The 22,694-nt window shown below is 38.6% G+C and overlaps 2 protein-coding genes across 2 annotated transcripts in view; one reads left to right on the forward strand and one right to left on the reverse strand.

The window, feature by feature from the left end:
- PCSK1 (proprotein convertase subtilisin/kexin type 1) overlaps positions 1–13,517 on the forward strand; it is a 29,068-nt gene extending 15,551 nt beyond the window's left edge. The window contains exons 8-14 of the mRNA XM_065745587.1: positions 339–551; positions 1,746–1,846; positions 2,813–3,046; positions 4,433–4,590; positions 7,053–7,186; positions 8,976–9,137; positions 11,937–13,517. Coding sequence (XP_065601659.1) covers positions 339–551; positions 1,746–1,846; positions 2,813–3,046; positions 4,433–4,590; positions 7,053–7,186; positions 8,976–9,137; positions 11,937–12,290 — 1,356 coding nt within the window. The 3' untranslated portion in view covers positions 12,291–13,517. The remainder of the gene's footprint in view (positions 1–338; positions 552–1,745; positions 1,847–2,812; positions 3,047–4,432; positions 4,591–7,052; positions 7,187–8,975; positions 9,138–11,936) is intronic.
- CAST (calpastatin) overlaps positions 1–22,694 on the reverse strand; it is a 356,278-nt gene that overhangs the window by 122,498 nt on the left and 211,086 nt on the right. The window lies entirely within an intron of this gene.

Consider the following 22,694-nt stretch of genomic DNA (forward strand, 5'->3'; position numbering starts at 1 on the left):
TCATAGGCAAGTGGGAAAACTTACCTGTTGATCACATATTCTGTTTTTAGCGTTAAAGCTTGTTTTGAGTATTAAATTACTGTCCCTGGACTCTAAACACAGACTAGTCAAACTAAAAGATACAGACAAACTGGGGATGTACTATAAAGATCTGAGATAGAATATCTCAAGTAGCATTTTTTTTTTGTATGTCTTACATGATGCTTGTAGAAGATAGTCCTTTTCTGCCTGAAAATGTTAAATGTGTTAGGGTCTCATGTTGGAGACGAAAAGAGTTGTTAAGAATGTATTATGAAGACTGAAATCTCTGTTACAGCTGTACATTTCTCTTCCTCTAGGGCCGAAATGGAAAAGGCTCCATTTTTGTATGGGCTTCTGGTAATGGAGGTCGTCAGGGTGACAACTGTGACTGTGATGGGTACACTGATAGTATCTACACTATCTCCATTAGCAGTGCTTCTCAGCAAGGCCTTTCTCCTTGGTATGCAGAGAAGTGCTCTTCAACTCTGGCCACAGCATACAGCAGTGGGGATTATACTGACCAAAGAATTGTAGGTTATTTTTATCAGATTCAGAACAAACATAAAAATGTATTATATATGTAAATAACAAGTTAGAGTTCTTAAATGCTTAGTTTTTTCTGCTTGCTTTACATATGCTTTACATGCTTAGTGATTTAATTTTCAGACAGTGAGGAGTTTTTAGTCCAAAGCATGTTTGTACTCCTGAACATCTTCTACTGTAAAACAATGGCTGATCACTGTATGAATGTATTTAAATCAGCATGCTGAAATCTTCTGACATTTGAGTGTGACAGAGATCTCTGCATGAAGATGGTTCTATTCATCACAAAGAGAGATTTAGAGTATATGCAGAAAGAACTTGTGAGGTTAGTGTACCCATATGAGTTACTGCATCTGTACACGTTGTCACACTAACTCATAAAAATGAAGATCTTTAGCCCCTCAGTTACTACTGATGACAAAAACTGTGATGCTCAAAGACCTATAAAAGGTACCCAGTAAGGACAGATCAGTCTGTACCTTCATTAATTGTGCAGTGAATAACTTGTACTAAAGAAATCTGCTGTGATACAGTAATACTGAGGGGCCTTCAATATATTTTTTTTTTCAGCTCTGGTTGAGGGTAATTTTAGAATGAATTACATAGATAGAGATTAAAACAATGTCATTGCAAGTTAGCTGAAGGACTACTACTTCCTAAGAGACTGCTCTTCAGATCTGTGTTGGAAAGGTCTCAGTGTTCCCCCTTTCTGTATCTAGAGATACATGGGCAGATGAGTTTGGTATTTAATTGCCAAATAAAGCACATGTTTCATTGCAAATTACAGTTCTTCTGCTGAAGAGAGAGCAGAACACTAATACTAATCCTATGAGTAATTTTCTAGCAAGCAGTAATTTTAAATGTTCTAGGCCCAACACAATGATCTGTTTTTATGATTCACCAGTAGGCCTGAAACACTTATTGTGAAACCTTAGAATAAAATAAGATATTCTGTGTGGGAGTATTTTGTTCCAACACAAAGCATTTTGATACAAAAAATATAGTTGAAGTAAGAAGACTGAAATGAAATATTAACAAATTTAAACATCCCTCCCTTTGCTGGTGAGGAATGTAAAAGCATGCACCAAGTGAAAAATACTCAGTTGTGTTTGTGAGTGTGGATGTGACTGTATTTACAACAGTTTATTCATGCAATCTGTTTTTTGATGTTTTTCTGTCAGACAAGTGCTGATCTTCACAATGAATGTACAGAGACTCACACTGGGACCTCTGCATCTGCACCACTGGCAGCAGGAATTTTTGCTCTTGCTCTGGAAGCAAAGTAAGACATCACAAAACTACAATGAGACTCTCCCCTACTATCTTCCCTCCAACATTGCCTGTTTCAAAATTGCACCCTATCACATTGCAGTTCCACTTTTTGTCAGTCAGACTTGCTCAACCTGTTGACAAAACTAAACAGCTATGTGCCTCAACACATGCCTAGCAAGTCAGAACCAACATAAGAAACATGTAACGGCTGAGGAATTTTATTCCATTTTGTGCATTGGTGATAATTGTGTATTGGGTCGATCTGTAGCACTTAAAGGCATTGAGGCTGTACTTCTGTCAAGAAAGAATAGTTCAAAGACAATAGAATGCAGGAGCATGACGTGTTTAGTCAGTGTGCAGAATCTTTCCTGGCAGTGATGAGATGTATAATTGAAGGTGCACAAGTTTGACCTTCAAAGCAGGCAGAGAGCAGCTACGTTCAGATCCTGCAGGCCTGATAGATTGTTTGACTTGGAGGTGGGGTAAAGAATAAGACAAAACAAGACAAGACAATGGCCTTTTCATGTCAGGTATTAGGGTTTAGGCTTAGCACTTTAATAGTATGTATTGGCTTCCATATTCTATTACATACTCCTTTAATGATATTAGCCAAGGTACCTAGGACCATATTTTAAAAATTGGAGTGTAATCACAGGTAGATAGAATCAAATGCCCAGTGAATTTTCACACCCAGCTTCCATAGTCTTTATGGAAAGACTGGTTGGAAATACTACTTTTGCTAGATAAGTATAAATGCCTAGGGAGTGTCTGGACTCTAATCTTGCTAGATACCGGTCTTAACTTACACAGAAATCTTGTCTATCTGAAGAAGTACTGTCAGGATGAGCATGCACCATCTTTTTTTTTTTTAGATAATTCAGTACTAGGTAAATTCCAAAAACTTTGTATCACAGAATAATAACTAAGAGAAAAATAGCAGTACCAAAACAATTAACCAGGGTCATTTTCTCTACAGCCCAAATTTAACATGGAGGGATATGCAGCACTTGGTAGTGTGGACTTCAGAATATGATCCACTGGCTGGTAATCCAGGATGGAAGAAGAATGGAGCAGGACTAATGGTGAACAGCCGATTTGGATTTGGACTACTCAATGCAAATGCACTGGTGGATTTAGCTGATCCCAAAAGATGGAAAGGTGTGCCAGAAAAGAGAGAGTGTATCGTTAAAGACAAAAGCTTTGAACCAAGGTAAGAATTTGCATTAGCAGTAGGTAGGCTTGTGTCTCAGTAAAGCGTGAAAAATAGTATTACACACAGATTGCTCTAAAACAAACTGAAAATATATCTTCTGAATCATTTGGTTTTGCCCTACTGCATTCCCCAGGGACAGGAAAGCAACATTTCTTTGTTCACTATTTTTTAATGTAATACTGATTAAAATTAATAGCATCAACCCTCACATAGAATAAGATCACTATGTCTCTATGTATGGGTGGAAAATGCTGTGAGACCAAACCTGAACAAATAAGAGTGTTTAGACTGCTATCAGCAAATGAAGAAAAAGATACCAAAGTTTTTCAGAGATGTTTCTAGAAGGAATATCTGTAATCAGACTTAGCAACTCTTCTCAGGTGACTTGCATAATGTATGTTGAAATCAGGGTGATACACTGAGCTTTAGTCCTATCTGCAGCACTGCTCTTACGAAGCTTAAGTGTCTCTAAAGCTCACTGAAAAGAGTTACAAGCCATAATCACAAATGACTGCAGCACAGTAAGGCTAAACTGAGCTCAGTATACAGGTAAGTTATATCAGAAGTCATTAACCTGGTTAATCAGTAGGACCTTTTTTTTTCTCTACCTGTTCATATATATATGTCTGTTCTGTTGAATAAATATGATGTTTCACAGATAGAAATTATACTGAATGCACTAAAAATCTCTCTGAAGAAATGGATTGCAGTGTTTTGGATTCTCACTGCTTGATAGCCTTACTATTTATGTTATTTTACTATCAGTTGGTTTTTATGAGCCCTCTTTCTACAGAGTGTTGGTCTAGTACTGATGTTACATTAGCTGTTTATGCATTTTTATTACAGTCTTCTTCATTACATTATAAAACAAAGATCCCAATATTCTGAGTTTTTCTTTGGAGATTCGGATACCACATTCTCATTACTACTAATGGAAATTGTGCAGAGAATGCTATGCACAGCATTCTGAGAACGTACAGAATAAGTAAGACTTTTATTTTAGGGATGACATTAACTACAAAAGAGCACTATGGCTCTTGCAGTGTTTTAACTCCATGTTAACAGCTTTTCTGGATTTTTCTGTGAGGCAGCTGCTTCTAGTTCTGAAAACAACCGTGTAGTGTATTTGACTGCAAAGACTTGTTTTTGTAGTGTCTGTGGGACAACAAAGTGCTGAGAGAAACTCGTTTATCAGACTGGTTTCTTGCTTCCAGGATGGGCTGCATAATGCTAGCTTACATTTGCCTTCAACTACAAAATAAATATATTTTTTTTACTTCTTTTTTTCATCATTCTGTAATGACTGTTAAATTCATCTCTACACTTGACATATTAATCCGGAATCAAATATTTCTGTAAATAAAACTTCTGTAATTTTGCCAGGTTACTAAGAGCAATTGAGGAGGTGATCATTGAAATTCCCACAAAAGCCTGTGAGGGTCAGGAGAACTCAATTGCATCTCTGGAGCATGTGCAGCTTGAGGCAACAATTGAATATTCCCGGAGAGGAGATCTTCATGTCACCCTGGTGTCACCATCAGGTATGGGAAGCAGTAGAAACTACCTGTATGTTCTCTATGGGTTAAAAATACATAATTACACAAACCTAGTCTCAAGCAACAGATGAATGTGAGAATAAAGCATCCTGGAAATGATGGAACTGGTTCTCTGAATTCCTTTTTCAACATTTGTGTGTTTGGGGTTATTTTTGTAAGAAGATGAATGTAAATCATACTTCAGAGATGAAGGCACTATATTTCATACATTGCCTTCAAGCAACAGGACCTGTAAAAATTGAGAGCCCCTGGTGGCATCAAATTATAATTTAATATTGCCTCGCTGTGATTTAATGACCTAATGGAAAACTGGGAAATCTGACTCCCTAAATTTCATCTAAGTGTGTCTCCCCCTTGGTGTATGTAAAAATAACCAGTATGTCTCTGTTTAGACACCTTAGTACAACTGTACAAAATGTACTACAACATAGCAAGCTATCTTTATGGTGCCTTGAATTAACAGCACAAGAGGAAGGAAAATAAAGGAGAATGTGTACAAACAACTTTGTAGAAAGTACATTCTTCAGTCAGTTTGTCTGATACTATTCAAAAACAAAAGAAAACAGATACAAAATTAAACATCAGGCTAATCTAGTATTTCCCAGACAAAAACCAACTAATTATTTGTTTGTATAATTGTTACATGACCTCACTTCCAAGCAGGTTAAGGTATTGTACATATGGTATACTTACAAACCCTACCTTGTCTGTGATTCCTCTTAAGCCTAATCTTAAAATTTAATTTTCTGAGTTTAGCTTTTGTCATGTGGAAGCAATCCTGCCCTTCATTGTTGGTAGTATTTTCATATTCAATTCCACCTTAGATAAATTTTAGATTGAGGGCGTATAAATGGACTGTCTATAGTTACATCACTGAGACAACAGCCTTATTTTATTTTAAATAGATATTTCCCTTCCAGGACTCTGTTCTGTTAAAAATATGTAAGAGGCATGGCTTCATATCAGTAAAATATCCCTTTCTGAAAGACTGATGGCTGTAATATGTTCTTCATCTGGGTTTAGATAAGGGAACAATATTTAAGTGAGTGTTGCTGCATCCACAATGATATCATGTTGTTATTATGGCTAAACTCTTCTTTCCCTTTGTTCTTGCTGTTTTTTCTACTTTCCTATTAAACATTCCTACTAAATGTATGTCATCCCATCTCTGTATTTACACTATTATCTTTAATCATAGAATGAAAATATCATAGAATGACTTGGAAGAGACCTTAACGCCTAACCAGTCCAAATCCCCTTCCACATCTTTCTTGTGTTTGGGAGCCCCAGATGTTAATGTGGTAGAAACCATGCTTTTGATGCAGCCCAGGATGCAGTTGGCCTTCTAGGCTGCAAGCACACACTGTTGGCTTATGTCCCTCTTTTTGTCCACCAGAACCCCCAGGTCCTTATCCTCTGGGCTGCTCTCAGGTTCTTCACTCAGTTTGTACACATATCTGGGATTGTCCCAACCCAAGTGCAACACCTTGCACCTGGCCCTGTTGAATCCTGTTTTGTTCATGTAGGTGCACTTTTCAAGCTTGTCCAGGACATTTTGTGTGTCATCCTTTCCTTCTGTTATGTCAACCACTCTGCTTGATGTCATCAGCAGTCTCACAGAGGGTGAACTTGATTCCACTGTGTTGCTGTTGAAGATCTTGAAGAGCATTGGCGTCAGGGTGGACCCCCTAGAGACACTACTCCACACTGGCCTTTACCTGGATGTAGAGCCTTTGGCTACAACTCTCTGGCTGTGAGCATCCAGCCACCTGACCTGCTAAGTAGGCCACCCTTCAAATCCATATCACTCCAGCTTAGAGATAAAGATGTGCTGTGGGGCCATGTCAAAGGCCTTGCAGAAGTCCAATAGATGACATCATTCTTTTGTCCACTGATTCCATCACTCCCTTGTAGAAGGCCACAGGAGTTAAGATTCCCTTTTTTCTGTCACTGGGAACTTTGCCTGACAGACATGATTTTTCAAATATGATGTATTTTTGTCTTGTGATTAGATTCCTGGGGTTTCTCTGCTCGATGTTTCATAAATAGAACTCCATTGCTCTCTGCTTATGCACAAATCAGCATAATAAACCCGCTCTCCAATAGAAACTCTTCTGCTGCAGAATTACTTTGCGAAGGACAGCATTTTTTAATAGTAATAACAATACAAATACATTTCACCCTGTTGGAGTTCCAGACTGTAACAGTTTACAGCCATTAACCAAAAAATATATAATGATATATTCAAGACAAGGCCTTGGTTTGTACCGCATGAGCTTGTTTGTTTAAGTAACCAGAGGTCAGAAATAGCACATTCCACATTCTCCAAGCTGCTGCTAAATAGTGTTTTTTTCAGGTTACCATTACATTATATTGTTTGCAAGCATGCAGTCTGAAAGCTAAAGGGGAAACATATGAACAGTCACTACTGTGTTACTCTAACACAGGGACCACCACTGTCTTACTGGCTGAGAGAGAGCGAGATAAATCTCCCAATGGCTTTAAGAACTGGGATTTCATGTCTGTGCACACATGGGGAGAGAATCCAACAGGCACTTGGGTGTTAAGAATTACTGATGTGGTAAGTAAGTCTGCATGTTAACCAGCTAATTTTGAAAGCTAACACATCACTAACTGTATCATAACCACTACCAAATGTGTTGAGTGTGTACTTAGCAAGCTACAACAAGAGTTTATTTAAACTAGGTATCCATCTGGATTAAAGATTAAAAGCTCATCTGAGGCAAAAAGAAAGAGTCAGATTTACTTGTTCTTACATGAATGCAAAGCACTACACTCATTTCATTGACATGTACCTGTCAAATTTCATGCCTATGTTTTTCTCACATTATATGTCACTGAAAGAAATCAGTTCTTCATATAATTTTCTGTGATTCATGGTTTGAAGTATGTAATCAAATTTGCATAAGATTAAGTGTAAATTAGGCGGGGTTTTTTGTTTGTTTGTTTGTGTTTTCCTGCAGAAAAGAACACAGGATATACCTAGTCTCTTTTTGGTACACAAGTGTCAGTAACTTAAAACCCTTTAAGTTAATGAATTTCTGGTGACCTTAGAGAGCTGTTCTGCTATATATCTTCCCCTAACCTCTTTCTCAGAGTAATGACTGCTGAAAAATGACTAAAGCCAAGAAATCTACAGGTATAAAGTAAGCTTATTAAAACCATGTGGGAATATGAATTGCAACAGTGAGACATCAGAAGAGGGCTATTTGATAGGAGCTGAAAAAACATTCTTTTCAAAGTAAGAGCTCACTCATCTCTGGAGGATTTCATTGAGGTTTTCTGTGAATCAGCTTGCCAGCAGGGATCAGATCATGCAAGCAACTGAATGTTTCCTATCAGACGCTGAGTCTCCAACCCTTACTAGCCTCAAATTGTAAACATGGGTTTAATACTGAAAAGATGGACAAGGCAGTGGAAGTAAATATTATTGACAACTGTATAGTGTTAATACTGTTGGCTTATAGATAGCCCCATGGTTACAGATATCATGCTCTTTGTAACTAAAATAATACTTTTTTTTTTTTTTTTGGAAGAAAGCTAAGAAAGGCATTTTGTCTTTGATTCTCCTTCATTTTCCAATTGCAACAGGTTCTTTAAACCGACAGTAAGTCAAATTTTTGTCCACAAGAAATGATGTACTCTTCCTCAGTGTTTACAGTTTTGTAGTTCCACAAATAAGTTTTCACATTAATGACTAATTGGAATAATAGGTCACCATGCAGAGTCACTGATAACTGAGTTGTCATGTAACTTTTACATATAAAACTTTGATGTTAATTCTCCATAGTGAAGAAGAGCTTCAGTGGCTCTCTTCAGTCACTAAATAAACAAGCAAAAATTCTGAAAGAGGCTTAGGAAAAATAAAATCTCACTGTTCTCTGTACTCGTCTCTTCTACTTTCTACTTTTTAAATATCACTGCCGAAACTAATGTACAAAGCATTTGTTTCTCATTTCCACAAGCTTGTTTCAGATCCTTGTTGTACACCACTACGGAGTGTTATCCCAAATATTGTATTGGAAACATTTTAAAGAAAACAACCTTAATGGCCTATTGAATTAATATTAATAATAAAAAATGCTTCTTCAGTAATTTTAGTATTGTTATGAAATTCCATTGATGTGTATAAGATTAATTAATAATTATGTTACATCAAAATATTAGTAGTCAAACCATTGTACTAAATTCCAGCTTCTGATAAGTTCTGTCCATTTGTCAGTCTTTTGAGGCTTACAGATCGTGGCCTAACCTTAGATATTCACAGAGACATTTTTTTATGATCAGGTATCCTCTGTTTACTCCTCTTACATTCTGAGTACCTGTGCTAACGCTGTCTTGTCCCTTAGTCCAAAAGAATACAAAATGAAGGAAGGATTGTAAATTGGAAATTGATTTTACATGGCACTGGTACCCAGCCTGAACATATGAAGCAGCCACGTGTGTACACATCTTACAATGCTGTGCAAAATGACAGAAGAGGAGTGGAGAAGATGACAGACCTTGTAGAGGTACTTTCTCATTAATTATTTTCTTTATGGATTTTTAAATTTGTAAGAAAATGGTGTTGTTTTTGTTTTTGTTTTGTTGTTCATTTTTTGTAGTGAAAAGACACATATTCATTCTCTATTTATTTCATCTAGCTTCAGACTGTTTGTGAGTTGTGCAGGTATTATAATTTTGTCAACATGTCACTAACTGATATTTTATTAGTCTTTTTTTTTTTTTTTTTTTTAAGGCTAGCACCTAGCAGATTCAGGATGGAAAAAGGATATTGATACTAAAGTTTTGAACCCAACAGTTTATGCAGTTGAATGGTACAAGAGGGAGGAATGCACAGTAAAACTTTGTAATTCCAGTTAGAATGAGTGTTCAATCCCAAAGGAATCTTGTGATTTGTTTTTAGGGAGCTTTGAAGCAGGTTTGTTATATAACACATATAAAAGTCAGGACAGTTCAGGCAGTTTAGTTAAGGAGTTGTCAGCTCCTTTTTCACCCCTTCTTACCTCTGAGACAGAATTCCATATGGAAAAATAAATGTATTTGAGGCTTCTGAGAATAGCAGTGGGTTTCCAGATGCAAATATCTCAATATTCTGAAAACAGTGCCTCCTGTTCTTTCAGTGGAAATGGTAACAAATGGAAATAGTTCAATAACACCGTTTGATGGAGCACATTCTTAGCTACACAATAGCTATGAAGCTATTTTTCGGCATAGTCACCACCAGTAGCCATTCTTTTTTTCTGCCAGTGATGAACAAGAGCCTGCATGCCACACTTACAAAAATCTGCACCAGCCGAGGTGACCCACTGTTTCGCAGCAGCTATGACAGCACAGTTGTAAGGAATATGTTGCCCACACAGTCCATCATTCATCAGCCCAAAGAAACACAAGTCAGACGGCAGCATATCCAGACTATTTGGTGGATATGGTACCAAAGTTCAGCTAAGACTGGCAACATGCTCCACAGTCTTCAAACTGCTATAGGGCCTGAAGTTATTGTGTTTTAAGGGAAAGGTTGTCTTCTTCTCTGGCCTGACTTGGGAAGTTTGAGCCTTCTGCTAAGTCAGCATCACAATGTAGCAGTCAGAAATGATGGTTTGTCCTGGTTTCAAGAAATACAGAAGGATCACTGTTTTCTGTCTGAAAAGACATCACTTTACCTGCTGAGGGCTGCATCTTGAACTTCTTCTTTCATGAGGAATTTGCATGTCTTTACTTCATGCATTATCATTTTGACATAGTGATGGTGACACCATATCTTGTCACTGGTAATGATGTGATCCAGGAAAGGGTCACCTTAAGCATCATATCGGTTCACTAAGTCCTGACCAACCTGTCAGTGTTCCTTCTGTTCCTGTGTGAGCGTTCATATGACCTATGTGGTGCAAATTTCACAGTATTCCCAAATTTCACAGTTGCCACCATTGTTTCTAGCTCATTGAAGCCAGTTGTAATCCACCAATTTGTGCAGATGAGTTGATTGAAACATTCTTCATTTTGTGATGTGAGAGGTGTTCATGCCATTCCAGAACATGGCTAGTCTTTCATGTTGCTGTCACCACTGCTGAAACGCACAAAAAAACCACTGCTGAAACTGCCTTCTCACTGTGTTCACATCCACTGTTGGTTATCTGTTAACTTTCAGCAAGCATCAGAGAATTTCACTGGGTACTATTTTTTTCCCAGTGGAGGAATTCAGTGACCCACCTTTACTTCATATACTCTTCCTTGTCAGTTGCTGTTCCGTCAGACTGCCCCTCTGCTGCTATCTATCACACAGCAACATGTGAAGGAGTAGTGGTGGAAAAGTTCAGCCCCTACTGTGTACCACGGTCTGCCTCTGATGTAGTGGGCCAAGTTCATAAAAGAGGTGTTATTTTCAAAGCAGCTCTTGTTCCACTGATTATGTCAGTGTCTTCAGAATACTTAATTACATCCCTTCTATTCATCTCCCCTTTTAGTAATGTCTATGAAGTATAAAGAGATTAACCTCCTTCAATAAAGTTACAAAGAAGATTGAGAGAAACATGATTATGGATTATTTAAATATGTAAAATTAAGTGTCCATAACTGTGGCAGCCATGTGCAGTAAAATAAAACTGGAAGAAAATAAAACTGGACTTAGGAGGTGTTGTAGGAGAAACTTGGTGGAAACGTATAAAACTCAGCTCAAGGTGAAGTGAGTGCTCCTGTAAAAGGCATCATGCAGCCTCATACCACAGCATTTGAGGCATAACAGTGTTAAAATGAAATTGTGCATCTACTGAGTTCTCTGTATGTCTGTACTTGGCATTACCCTTCTAAAGTTTGCTGAGGTACATGTCATGGCCGCAGATAAGCCAGACTTCGCTGTCTTCTCAGGTGAGAGCACTTATAGAGCAGATAATGTGGAAGCATTAGTTCAGTCCTTTCTGCGAGGGTCTGTGGCACATTTGGAGTTGCCATCACCACTGTGTGTACTTTCTTCCAGATGTATAGCCATGGAACTGTCTCCCATAGCACAGCCAGGAATATTTTTGAGACTGAGACGAATCTTGCCTTAAAGTTACAAATTGTAGCCTTCCTCTGCAGGATCTGGGTAAATGCACAACTTGTGGGGAGATTGATAAATTACTTTGGATAGGTTTTTTTAATATATATACATATATATATGTAGTGTTTTAGTTATTTTCTAGACTTCAGTGGCTCCAAAATTAAAATAAGCAGCACCTACATACTAATACATGAAAATCACTAATCAGAGCAACTCTTACTCCAGACAGTTTTGGATTGATGCCTAACCTCTTTTACACCAATTTGCATTCTAGGACCTTACCACACAGGAGAACTTGAGTGAAAAAAAGAAAGAAACCAGTAGCAGCAGTAACAAAGCAGAAAATAAGGTCCCATCAGAGGCTATGCTGCATTTACTGCAAAGTGCTTTTAGCAGACAGATGGCTCAGAAGCGACTTCCGAAGAAGACTGCAAGTGAGAAGTTAAGTATTCCATATGAACACTTCTATCAAGCCCTCGAAAAATTAAACAAGCCCTCTCAGTTAAAGGATTCCGAAGAAAGTCTGTACAGTGACTACGTTGATCTTTTTTACAATGCCAAACCATACAAGCATAGAGATGACAGACTGCTGCAAGCCTTGGTCGATATTATAAATGAAGGAAACTAAACTATGATGCTGAGTTGGAAATATTTGTTCTCCCACCCCACCTCCATTTTTTTGACTTTTTCTTCAAGACTCTATTGTATGCGTAGTTGTGTGATTGCTGCTTTGATTGCTTCATATTTAACACAAACATCAAGGAAGGAAAAAAACAAATGTGGGAGGAAGGATAAGGCAGTAAGCTGATGCTTTTTAGTAATAGCTTTTTCAAAGACTTTCTTCATTACCATCAGAGTAGATTTGCCCCCTCAGGCATGAAATGCAGCAGTATTCCCTTGAAAATACTAATGCTCTATTATAAGCAATTTTCATGTTACTTATTCTTCCACCCTATTCCCTTAGCCTGCAGTAGGATTCAAAACCTGAATTGCCAAGCAGTTTTGAACGCAACTGCCAAAGCTATGGGGAGATACTCTCATCTCTGTATTTGTAATGAGTAGTGCAGTCTTTCTTATATTTGGCTTTTATTGTAGCTTTAACTCCTGTAGCAAGTATCTCTTCCCTCATAGTATTTTTTTTCCAAACAACAATGCACTCTTACCCTTCTGTTCTCCTGTAAAGGAGCAGTTGGGAAACTGGAATTGGATTGGAGCATCATTTAAGTTATTAATGATTTAGACTAGAGACAGTCATACTCTAACATAAAAAAGCTCCAAACGATGCATTCCAGACCATGGGGATTCTCACCACCTAACTTAAACTGCCTAAATGAAGTGCCTGAATTATGAGCTTAGTTTTTCTAGGCTGTATGTAGCTAATGAAGACAGATAGCACGTAAGAGCACTATACTAGTTTTTGCACTGGTTCAGAATTACACGATGCGGAGTACCAATCTATTTTTATTGACTATGTGAACTTTGAAGAACCAATCTCCTACCTTTGGAGCCTCCATCAGATTTCTAAAGTAATGTAAATGCCTCCTGACATGTCTATGTCCGTGGCAGCCAGGACAACAAAGCTGGGATCACTTTGTCCCATCCTTAACCTGTGACCAGAGTTGTGTAGAAAGAAACTCTGTACCATCAAAGTCCATTTAAAGAGTGCATCTTCAACGTCTGGTGAATTGTGACACCTCCCATATATCTAGGAAGGCAAAATGAATGGATGGAGGCATAATTTAAAAATATACCCAGAAGAAGGGAGTTATAAGTAGAGGGGAGGACAGAATGGGATGTGGAAGAAGGAAAGGAAGGGAAGGAGAATGTGCAAGAGAGGGGAACAAAGTAGTGTCAGACAGCAAGGACAGGCTGCTGCCTATCTACAATAAGAAACTAGAAATGAAAAGATAATAAAGGAAAATACATAGTGGGGAGGCTCCGTCCAAATATAACTATTAGTAGTGAAGGACTGGTCAGAAAGACCCATCACCCTATCCAAAGTGGAAAAAAATCATATGTGCTATCATATACAGCACAGTGGTATGAATGGCAGCATATTTGACAAGTAGTTTTCCACATATACTTCTTTAAAACCAGAATAAAGACTGTAATAACATTTTGCTGTTCATAATTAAAAAAAAAAAAAAGAAAAAAGAAAGAAAGCTACCAACAAACAATGCAGTGCTGGATGCTCAGAAATTGGGCATGATCTACTACATGGAAATGAAAGCTCCTAGTGTTTCGTTGCAGTGCTAAAGATAATCCAAACAAGTGCTGACCAGGTTTTACTTTTTTCTCTCTGTCATCTGCTGTGGAAATGTAGACTGGAAATACTTTCCAAATATTCTAGAGAAATGCATTCCTCCTTTATTGTCCATTTCTTAAAATGATCCAAGTGTCTCTAAAAGAGGAGTTCAACACTGTGTTCATCCTTCATCTGTTTGGATACAGATTTTTCAAATCTCACACTAAGATCTGTGATCACTGGTTAAAGGTAACTTAGAAAATTATCTTGCTGAACTTAAGATTTGAAAACCTTTGCTTTGATTTTAGTGGTTTCATGTCTACCTGTGGCTCAGTCTGTGTTTTTGCTATTAGCTTTAGATAGATGTGGCTTAGTTGATTTGAAGAATTCTTCCGTATTTCTATCCATACTTCAAAGATAACAACTGCAAGAGTAAATGTCTCTTACACTTAAATTGCTTACTCTCTACGAAGACATCTGAATAGAAAGAGAAGTGAAAAAAAGCTAATTGTTTGCAATAAGAGAGCTTTTTTATGTTGTCCCTTTAACACACAAGCTTTCTGGCAATATATAACTACTGAACAAGCAGAATGTTAAAATTTCTAAATGCTGCTACTAGAGGAGTTAGTGAGAGCACTAACTTACTTCCACCAACATTAAATTGTCAGAATTGGGAGTTTAATCTCTACAGTTATAATCCCATTCAGTGATAATGGACCACTGGTAGTCCCACGCAGGGGCCATCAGATAGTGATTTTAGCCAGTCATCAATCAAGTGAAGTATGTTAAAATGAGGAAAGTACTACGAACGCTCAAATCAGCTCTCGAAAAAAGTTTTCAGATTTAAATGGTGGATGACATAGGACTCTCCTTTGTTGTGAGACAATTCCTATGTTGTAGCCAAAGTTTCATCAGAGAACAACTTTGAAGTCTTTTTTGCATGTTTCCAACCCAGAGTACGTTGTACAGGAGTAAATTATTTTTATTGTTAGTCTTTCCTTGGTGCCTGTGTGAGTTTTGTGAAAAAAACATTGAAGGAAAAAAAATGTTTCATCTCAGAATTTTAAATTATATTTTCTTTACAGGTATTTATATTGTAGCAAAGATTTTATTGAACAGACAGAATTTTAAAAGGTGTAATAAATTGTATTGAAGAACCAGATTTTTCTTGGGGAAGAGACAATTTCATCCAATAAAGTTATTTTTTGAAGGGCATGTTCCAACAGCAACTGCAATATGTATGTGATGTTAAAAGTTGTCCACTAGTAGCATAATACAGTGTGTTAGCAGAGCTCAGAGTGTGTGGTCTTAACATTTGTAAAGAAAACAGAAAGATCGTGTCAAACTACTGACTTAAAAAGACAGGGAAATATAGTATAGAGTTAAAAGCATTGGCATTGGAAAGTAATAATGGGTTGGGTGGAGAAAATGTGTCATTACTTGAGTAAGAAGGGCTGCAGAGGTTTTTTCCACATGGAGAAACACTGCACCTTTTATGACTGCGACTGGTGTGAGGTTCTATGCTTGACAGCATTGGTGCTCATTGCTGTGTCTGAAAGACAAAATTCTGCATGTTTCACTTACAGATGTGTCCTTAGTGCTACAAGTCAAATTAAATACACATCTTCTTTTCCTTGCATCAAAGCCCCAACAGTTAAAGGTATCTTTGTTTCCCTGCTGTGCACACAGCAAGAAAGAAGCTCTTAGTGTACTACCAGTCACATATGGAAGCAGTAGAGAGCTGCTCTTCAGGAGGAGCTGCTTGTTGGCCTACACCAAGCCCTGTGCTGATGCCCAGAGAGGTGCAGCCATCTCCACCACAGGGCCTCGTGTTATAGGATGCTGTGCTGGGGCAAGCTCAGCATGGAGAGAAATGAGTTTTAGCTTCCAAAAGCTTTACTAGTTGTGGGGCGTCACCAGTCATTCTCAGGTTGGGTTTGTTTGCAGGGTGTTGTTTAACTACAACTTGCTGAGCAAGTCCTGCTTCATCAAATGCTGCCTCTATTGTCAGTAACTTACTTCCACTTTCTTCCACAGCAAAAATCCTTCCAAGTATACATGTTCAGAAAAGCCTTTGCCAAAGTAGCATAAAAGAAAGAAACATAAAGTCTACCTTCAAGCCATATTAACTCATTTTCACACTAAACAATGGTTTCTCTCTCAAAAATATGGCATGATTTTTAAGTCATGTTGCATTTAAGCTTCCTAGCATTAACTGTTTAGTGCTACCCAAGCAGAATTTCTGTTGTAGCCCTAACCTCAGAAAATAAGGTATCAGAAAATGTCTCCTCTTACTGCTCCTGAAGTCATTTGAAAACAATCATGAACACATTCAGCGTAAAGAACATTTTACTGTCTTTGGAATTGTCTTAGTATTAGAACTTAGGAGTGTTTTTATAAAAAAAAATCTGCATGCTGCTTATGAACCAATATGTATCTTAACACACAGATCACTCCGTGCCAGAGTGACAGCCATGTTAACACCCTCGTGTATCACAGCAGTGTTTTTTAGATGCTTCTGGCAAAAGCAAACCAACCCCCATCACTAGAGGTTTTCAAAGGTTACAAATCCAAGGAAAGTCAGGTACCAGTTAGTCCAGTTCTGAAAAGTTCAAAACTTTGAGGAAAAAATATTTTAGGTCCTTATTATGCAGCAACTCTTCTGTGCTCATGCAGTTACACATCCTGAAACCCTTCTTTTTGGTCACATCCTTTCTTTTGCAAGGTCCGTGTCCAGAACTCCCACTGTATCAGCATTTTAGAAAGGCACAACTCTACAAATGTGCATTTTGCCCTGATCAGTCACTAAGCAAATGAATTTCTGACTGCAGACTGAAAAGGTTCAAACTCCAACCCTAACAGACACTGACAGAGGTCATTTCAGTAAACAATTTTATGATTAATGGCACAAGTACTCATTAAAAATATCACTTCTCTTATTGCAATTTATGAGAATAATGTAACCAGAAAGAAGGAGAAATTTTGCATCCAGCAATGCAGTAAATGCACACTGGAAAATAATATCAAATGTATTCCAAGTTCCACTAAGATACCAGAGAAAAATAAACAGGTAATACTTGAATATAGATACTTATCAGGAAAAAAATAATATATTACCGGTTTTATCGTTTCAGCCAATTGACTACATCCAATCAAACTTAGCTGGGCTATAGCTGTATTTCTGATGTCATATTCTCTCCCCAAAACAAATGAACTGCTCGCTGTTCCCCATACCATTTTATTTGACTGTGCCTGTGTTATCAGTCACTGCTTCGAATCATGAGCATGTGGCATAATGCAGTGCCATATATTCTGATAAGGAAATGAACTTGGAACTAAGGAAGTGCAGTTTTGCATGTGCCAGTCCATGAAGTGCTCATGTGAAATGGACCTATAAAGGTTAGACAAAGAGTAAAGCCATATGTCAGTGCCATTAGCTGCAGTGAATTAGTCCTACATTTAAGAATAGCGATAGTGCGATGCAGAGCAGCGCAAACATCCAGGAAGTAAAGGCAGCACTCAGCACCAGGGCTCAGTAAGCAACCCAGATACCTGCATGCAATTCTGTGGTTTGTAGGGGACATATTAAAAACATAATGACTAGGAAAAACCCACAGCTTTTCCTCTCTTACTCTGTATTTCAGTTATTCTGCCTTAGAGCAGCACAACATGAAGCTTGTCTGAAAATCCTGGTAGATATTGAAAACACTGTTTAACCAGTAACTATATCAGACTTTCTGAAATTGATGCAATCAATATCTTTTGTATTTAGATGAAAAGATTATGTACATGTTTTACATGATTATGTGTAAGCACTTAATGGAAGAACTTAGCAGCTCTTAGCAGGACAGAATGAAAGAAGATACAGATTTTATTTGCTAGCACAGAATTTAAACTTTTGGTCAGGCTTTTCATCAAAGCAGTACTGATACCGCAGGCTCCTTTGGAGAGTGGCAGAGTGGGAAGGGATGTTTATTTATTTTATGAACACCTGGAGTACAGTTTTCCAGAGTCCTGTATGGCTGCACTTGCATTGATGAACAAATAAACCTAGTCTTAGACAAAAAGTAGGCACAATTGTGTAGCGGGTTTTGAACAATTCAGACAGTTCAGTAACACTAGCTTTGTAAGACAATGGATAAAAACAGTGTCAAGCACTGTAACGGATGTTATGTGTCTCATGAAATCACTGCAGTTCAAGTTCCTTCAAGGCCTTGATATCTGAAATTCTTTATGGAAAGGTATTTGTAGCACACTGAGTGCTCCTTTTCGACTTCTTTACAGCTAATGGAAATCCACTCCTTTAGAGCTCCTGTGAGATTCAGATGTTTCTCTGCATCACACTGTGGAGGAGACTGACTGTCTCATGGGTACGTAAGCAGCTCACTTCTGAATCATGAGCCTAACTCGGGCACTGCATTTACACATCTAAACTTAGGTAGGGTGAGCGTTGTTCTCAGCTCTCCATACCCTCCCTCTGCCCACAAGTCTGTCAGTGAGTGGTGCTGAGCACATCTCAGTGCAGCTGCTCAGTGCTTTTGAGAAGCCACACTGAAGCTGTGCCAGATTTAGCATCCATTCAGATAAGAATGTGCTCCTATCCAGTGATCACTACTGAAAATTTCACAAGGATATCAGATTTCAGTCGAGTATTGCTGTCTGTAAATACTCTGTGTGACCCTCAAGCTTAAGGAAAAGGCCAGAAGGGGAACACTGGCCATTTTTGTCTTCGTTTAACACACTGTATAAGAACATACTGTAGGTGATGTAAAGACATTAAACACATGCTTCAACTTACTCCCTTAAACTGCTTTCCTGTCCTGTGTAAGCGTACGTACAGTATGAAGCACCTTAGTGAGCACTTGACTGAATCCAAAAGGATTGCCCAGTCAGGACCCCTCTGCACAGAGTAAAGGGATGTGGTTTTAAAGTCCTCCCTACTTACTGCAAATGTCTGCTTGTGATTCTATATTGAATGTTGTGAGTCATGCCTGGATTACCATACAGTGTGCAACTAAATTGCTTGCACTGCATTGTACTGGTTCTCATCCTAATATGGTGAATCACTCTCCTCTAGGGAAGTGCATACAAGTCCTTCTTTATCAAGAAAATAATACTCATGAAGCCTCAAGCAAGACCTGTGCATTTGGCATTTTCTGTGCAGGTTAATTCCAAGTTGTCACTGAATATTTCAGGTGTTTGGAAACTTAGGACCTATGCGACTATAGTATTCTTAAGAAATTCAGAGAATGCCATCCCTTTAACAAGAAACTAGACTGTAGTGTGCTATAACGCATAGTTAATTTATTGAGGTTTCATTTATTAAAATTTATTTGGTAAGATTATATATTTAAGTTCTGTACTACATTGCTATTCAAGTGCACTGGGGTTGGAAAGGACTGTGAAGATGGGCCCTGTTAATACTTAGGCATAAATCTGTAACAACTCCACTGTCCTTACAGGCTTGTTTCAAATGTTCTCATGTACCTGAGAAATGAAGTCAGACAGAAATAATCTGAGCCGTTACTTCCCAGCTGTGGAAAGGAAGAGAAACAAGAGATAAGAGTGAATTTTGTGTTTTTCTGTTCTCTTTATTCAAACGGTTTTCAATTGCACTACCTGGTACCCAAAGGAGAAATTACAAAGATCTTTGTGCTACTCATGCTGATGAGTCAGATTTGGTTTGTTTTGTAACAAAATTCATTGCTTTCTTGATCTTTCATCCCTCCTTTTCTACCAGAATTCTACATAGGAAGCACTAAAAATAATGCCTGCTATTTATTTCCACGGAGACTGCAACAGATACAAAGAACACAATGACACTATTGGATAGTGCAAACTCTCAGCTACCAAACACAATTTTCCACTACAGTCACTGCCATTGGTGAATGAAGACTGCGTGCCATGTTAGTAACAATCTGCACCAGTGGAGGTGACCCATTGTCACTGTCACCACTGCTGAAGAATATCACTGATCATCTCACTGTGCTCACATCCACTGTTTGGTCTCTGACAGTGTTCAGCAAGCTTCCAGGGGTGACATTTTATCTACATGGAGGAATTCAGTGACACACCTTTGCTTCATATGTACTCCCATGTCAGACTGTGTTCTGTCATACTGCACCCCTGCTGCCATCCGTCACACAGCAGCAACATATAGTGGGATATTGGTGGGAAGGTCCAACCTGTACTGCCACACCACCAACATCTGCTTCTTACATTGTGGGCCAACATCATAGAATACGAGGCATTATTTTTGGAGCATCACTCATTCTAAAATCCAGAGAACAGCATTTCCATATGCTCAAGATTCATCTGCTTTGTGTTAATCAACTCAGTTCCTTGATTTTGTGCCTGTAATTTTTCACCCACTGATAGTCTAAGCCATATCCATTTTTAGGAACACTCATCAAGATGTTCTTTAGGGATGCTCAGCATTTACTTCTCTCAGCAGTTAATGTCAGGTATGTCCATTTAGTGTGTTGCAGAATTCAAAAAGCCTGTACGTGGAACATGCCTTCAATACACTGTTCTTGTGAGGTGAGTTGATGGGGAAGTCTGTCATGGCTTAAACTTTATAAGGAGACATGGAAAGGTAGGGGCCTAACTCCCTTCACCTTGCAATGGCATCGGACTACCTAATCCCTTGGGTTCTTTTCAACCCTCCACTCCCGCGCATTCCATATTGCATCTTCCTGGCACAAATATCCCTGTATAGGGAGCAAGATGTGGGTAGAGTATTATGGGGATAATAAGAGCACAATCATTTTTTGTTAACAAGGGTGAGGCTCAGCCTGCAGATGTCTCCTGCTTCTCTACTCCTGCAATGCATTTTTGATGGAGTAAACTTAATTACGAAGATCATTATCTCATGCATTTACTCCCATTACTTCAGTAGAATCCACACATTGTGTGAAAGCTTGCAGATCCCATAACACATAGGAATTTATTGGTTCCTGATCAAGACTCATCAGTAGCAAAGCAGACTGTAGATGGTAACCAACCTGAAATAAGGGTATCCTCAGGACTGGAAAGCTGCCAATTAGCCAAGAGATCTGAGATGTGAAACAGAACTGCCCAGCTAGAAGATAGTGGCCATTCTCCAGAATTACTGGATAATACATACGTATAAACACAGACGTATCTATAGGGGAAACAATGAAAACCTTATGAAGACAAGCATCACTAACTCCTCCTGTGGGTAGCATCCATTTTCCTGCACTGACAATGCTTTAAACTTGTTTGTAGATGATAACTGGAGAGTAGAAGGCTATAGCTCTCTGCCCACCATGAGATTTGAATTTTTCTCATTTGCAGATAATGAGGAAATACATAACCACTAGCACCTCAGCTAGCTGGAAAAGTATTGCAGAAAAGCCACGATCACCTTTTGCTTACACTGAAAGAAAGGCTGAGTCATCTTCATGAACACAGCATGCTTAGTACCTGCTCTGCCATCTGAGCAACCACAGTTCCAAACCTTCTGGTTCTGGACTATTCTTAACTTGTTCCAGCTATTATTGTCAACAGAAAGGTTATGAGGAAGACCTTCAAGGAGATTATAAAATGTGTGTGGTATTTTTAGGCTTAGGTACTCTGTGAATCCACAGCAGCTATTTTCTGTGCTTAATAATACTCCGGGTTCGTAGAGATAAAAACAGCATGATGAAGATAAAGCTGTATTGTGAGAGACAGCCAGCAGCTATGTCATGCTGCTGCACGGACTGCAGTCAGGAGCTAAATGCAGCAAGATGAAGGGCAAAGGGAAGATGTGAGTGTCAGACAACAGTGGGATGCTCTGGTATAGACTGCTCTGTACACATTGATCCCAGACAGCCTGGCAATAATCACAATAATCACAGTTCATCCTGTTTGCCCCATTAACCAACAGCTGTTCTTTACAGTCTGTGGTGGCAAAGACCACATCTGTGATTATGTCATTTTGGTGCTCTTGTCATGATCCCTCATGTGCAGAGAAAACATTTTTCTTTTCCAAAGATGCACAATAGGTCTGAGAAGCTTTATTTCAGAGCATAGTAAAAAATGGTCAGCTTTCTTCTCATCTAAATAGAAAGACTGAATGATTGACAGGGAGCTGCCAGCCCCCAGTGGGATTCTGCTCCTGGATGCTGCTGAGCATCTTCCTCCACACAGATGTGTTTTCTGCTCAGCACAGGCCAAGGCCTGGCTCCATGCTGGCATGACTCCCATTCCTCTGTACCCACGCCACAGCACAGGCAGCTGTCAGACACTGCAAATAACTGGCATCGAGCTGTTCCACACAGTCACACTAGGTGGGGAAATTACCTCTCTACATTACTTAATTTCTCCTGTGAACTTCAATGGATTACTCCATATTAGGCTTCCATTTCAATTTCTTGTTGAGGTAAAAAGATACTTCATGGGTTTTCTGCTTTCTTGTCTGAGTATTTAATGATTTTAACCTTGTTGCAGATGCATGGGTGTGAAGAGTATTTACAGTATCTGAGGTGCTTCTTTCGTGCTGCTGTACTGTTGAAATGGAGAGCAGAGTCAGGCGTATATCTAGGAAGGAACCCATGATATACCTTAATTATCTGATAATGCTGTTAGGAAGACTTTATTAACATTTTTAACCAAGTGAACATATAATAATCATATAATAGAATCAGAATAGTTCAACTTGAAAGGGACTTTTAAGACCAAATATTCCAACTCCCCTGCAAGGAATGGGGACACTTACAGCTTCATCAGGTTCTCAGGGTGTGGTCCAGCCTGACCTTGAGTGTCTCCAGGGATGAGGCATCC

Source organism: Cyrtonyx montezumae, unplaced genomic scaffold (genome assembly GCF_038088225.1).
Source record: "Cyrtonyx montezumae isolate F1298 unplaced genomic scaffold, pur_monq_1.0 scaffold_36, whole genome shotgun sequence".
In the NCBI taxonomy this organism is placed as follows: Eukaryota; Metazoa; Chordata; class Aves; order Galliformes; family Odontophoridae; genus Cyrtonyx; species Cyrtonyx montezumae.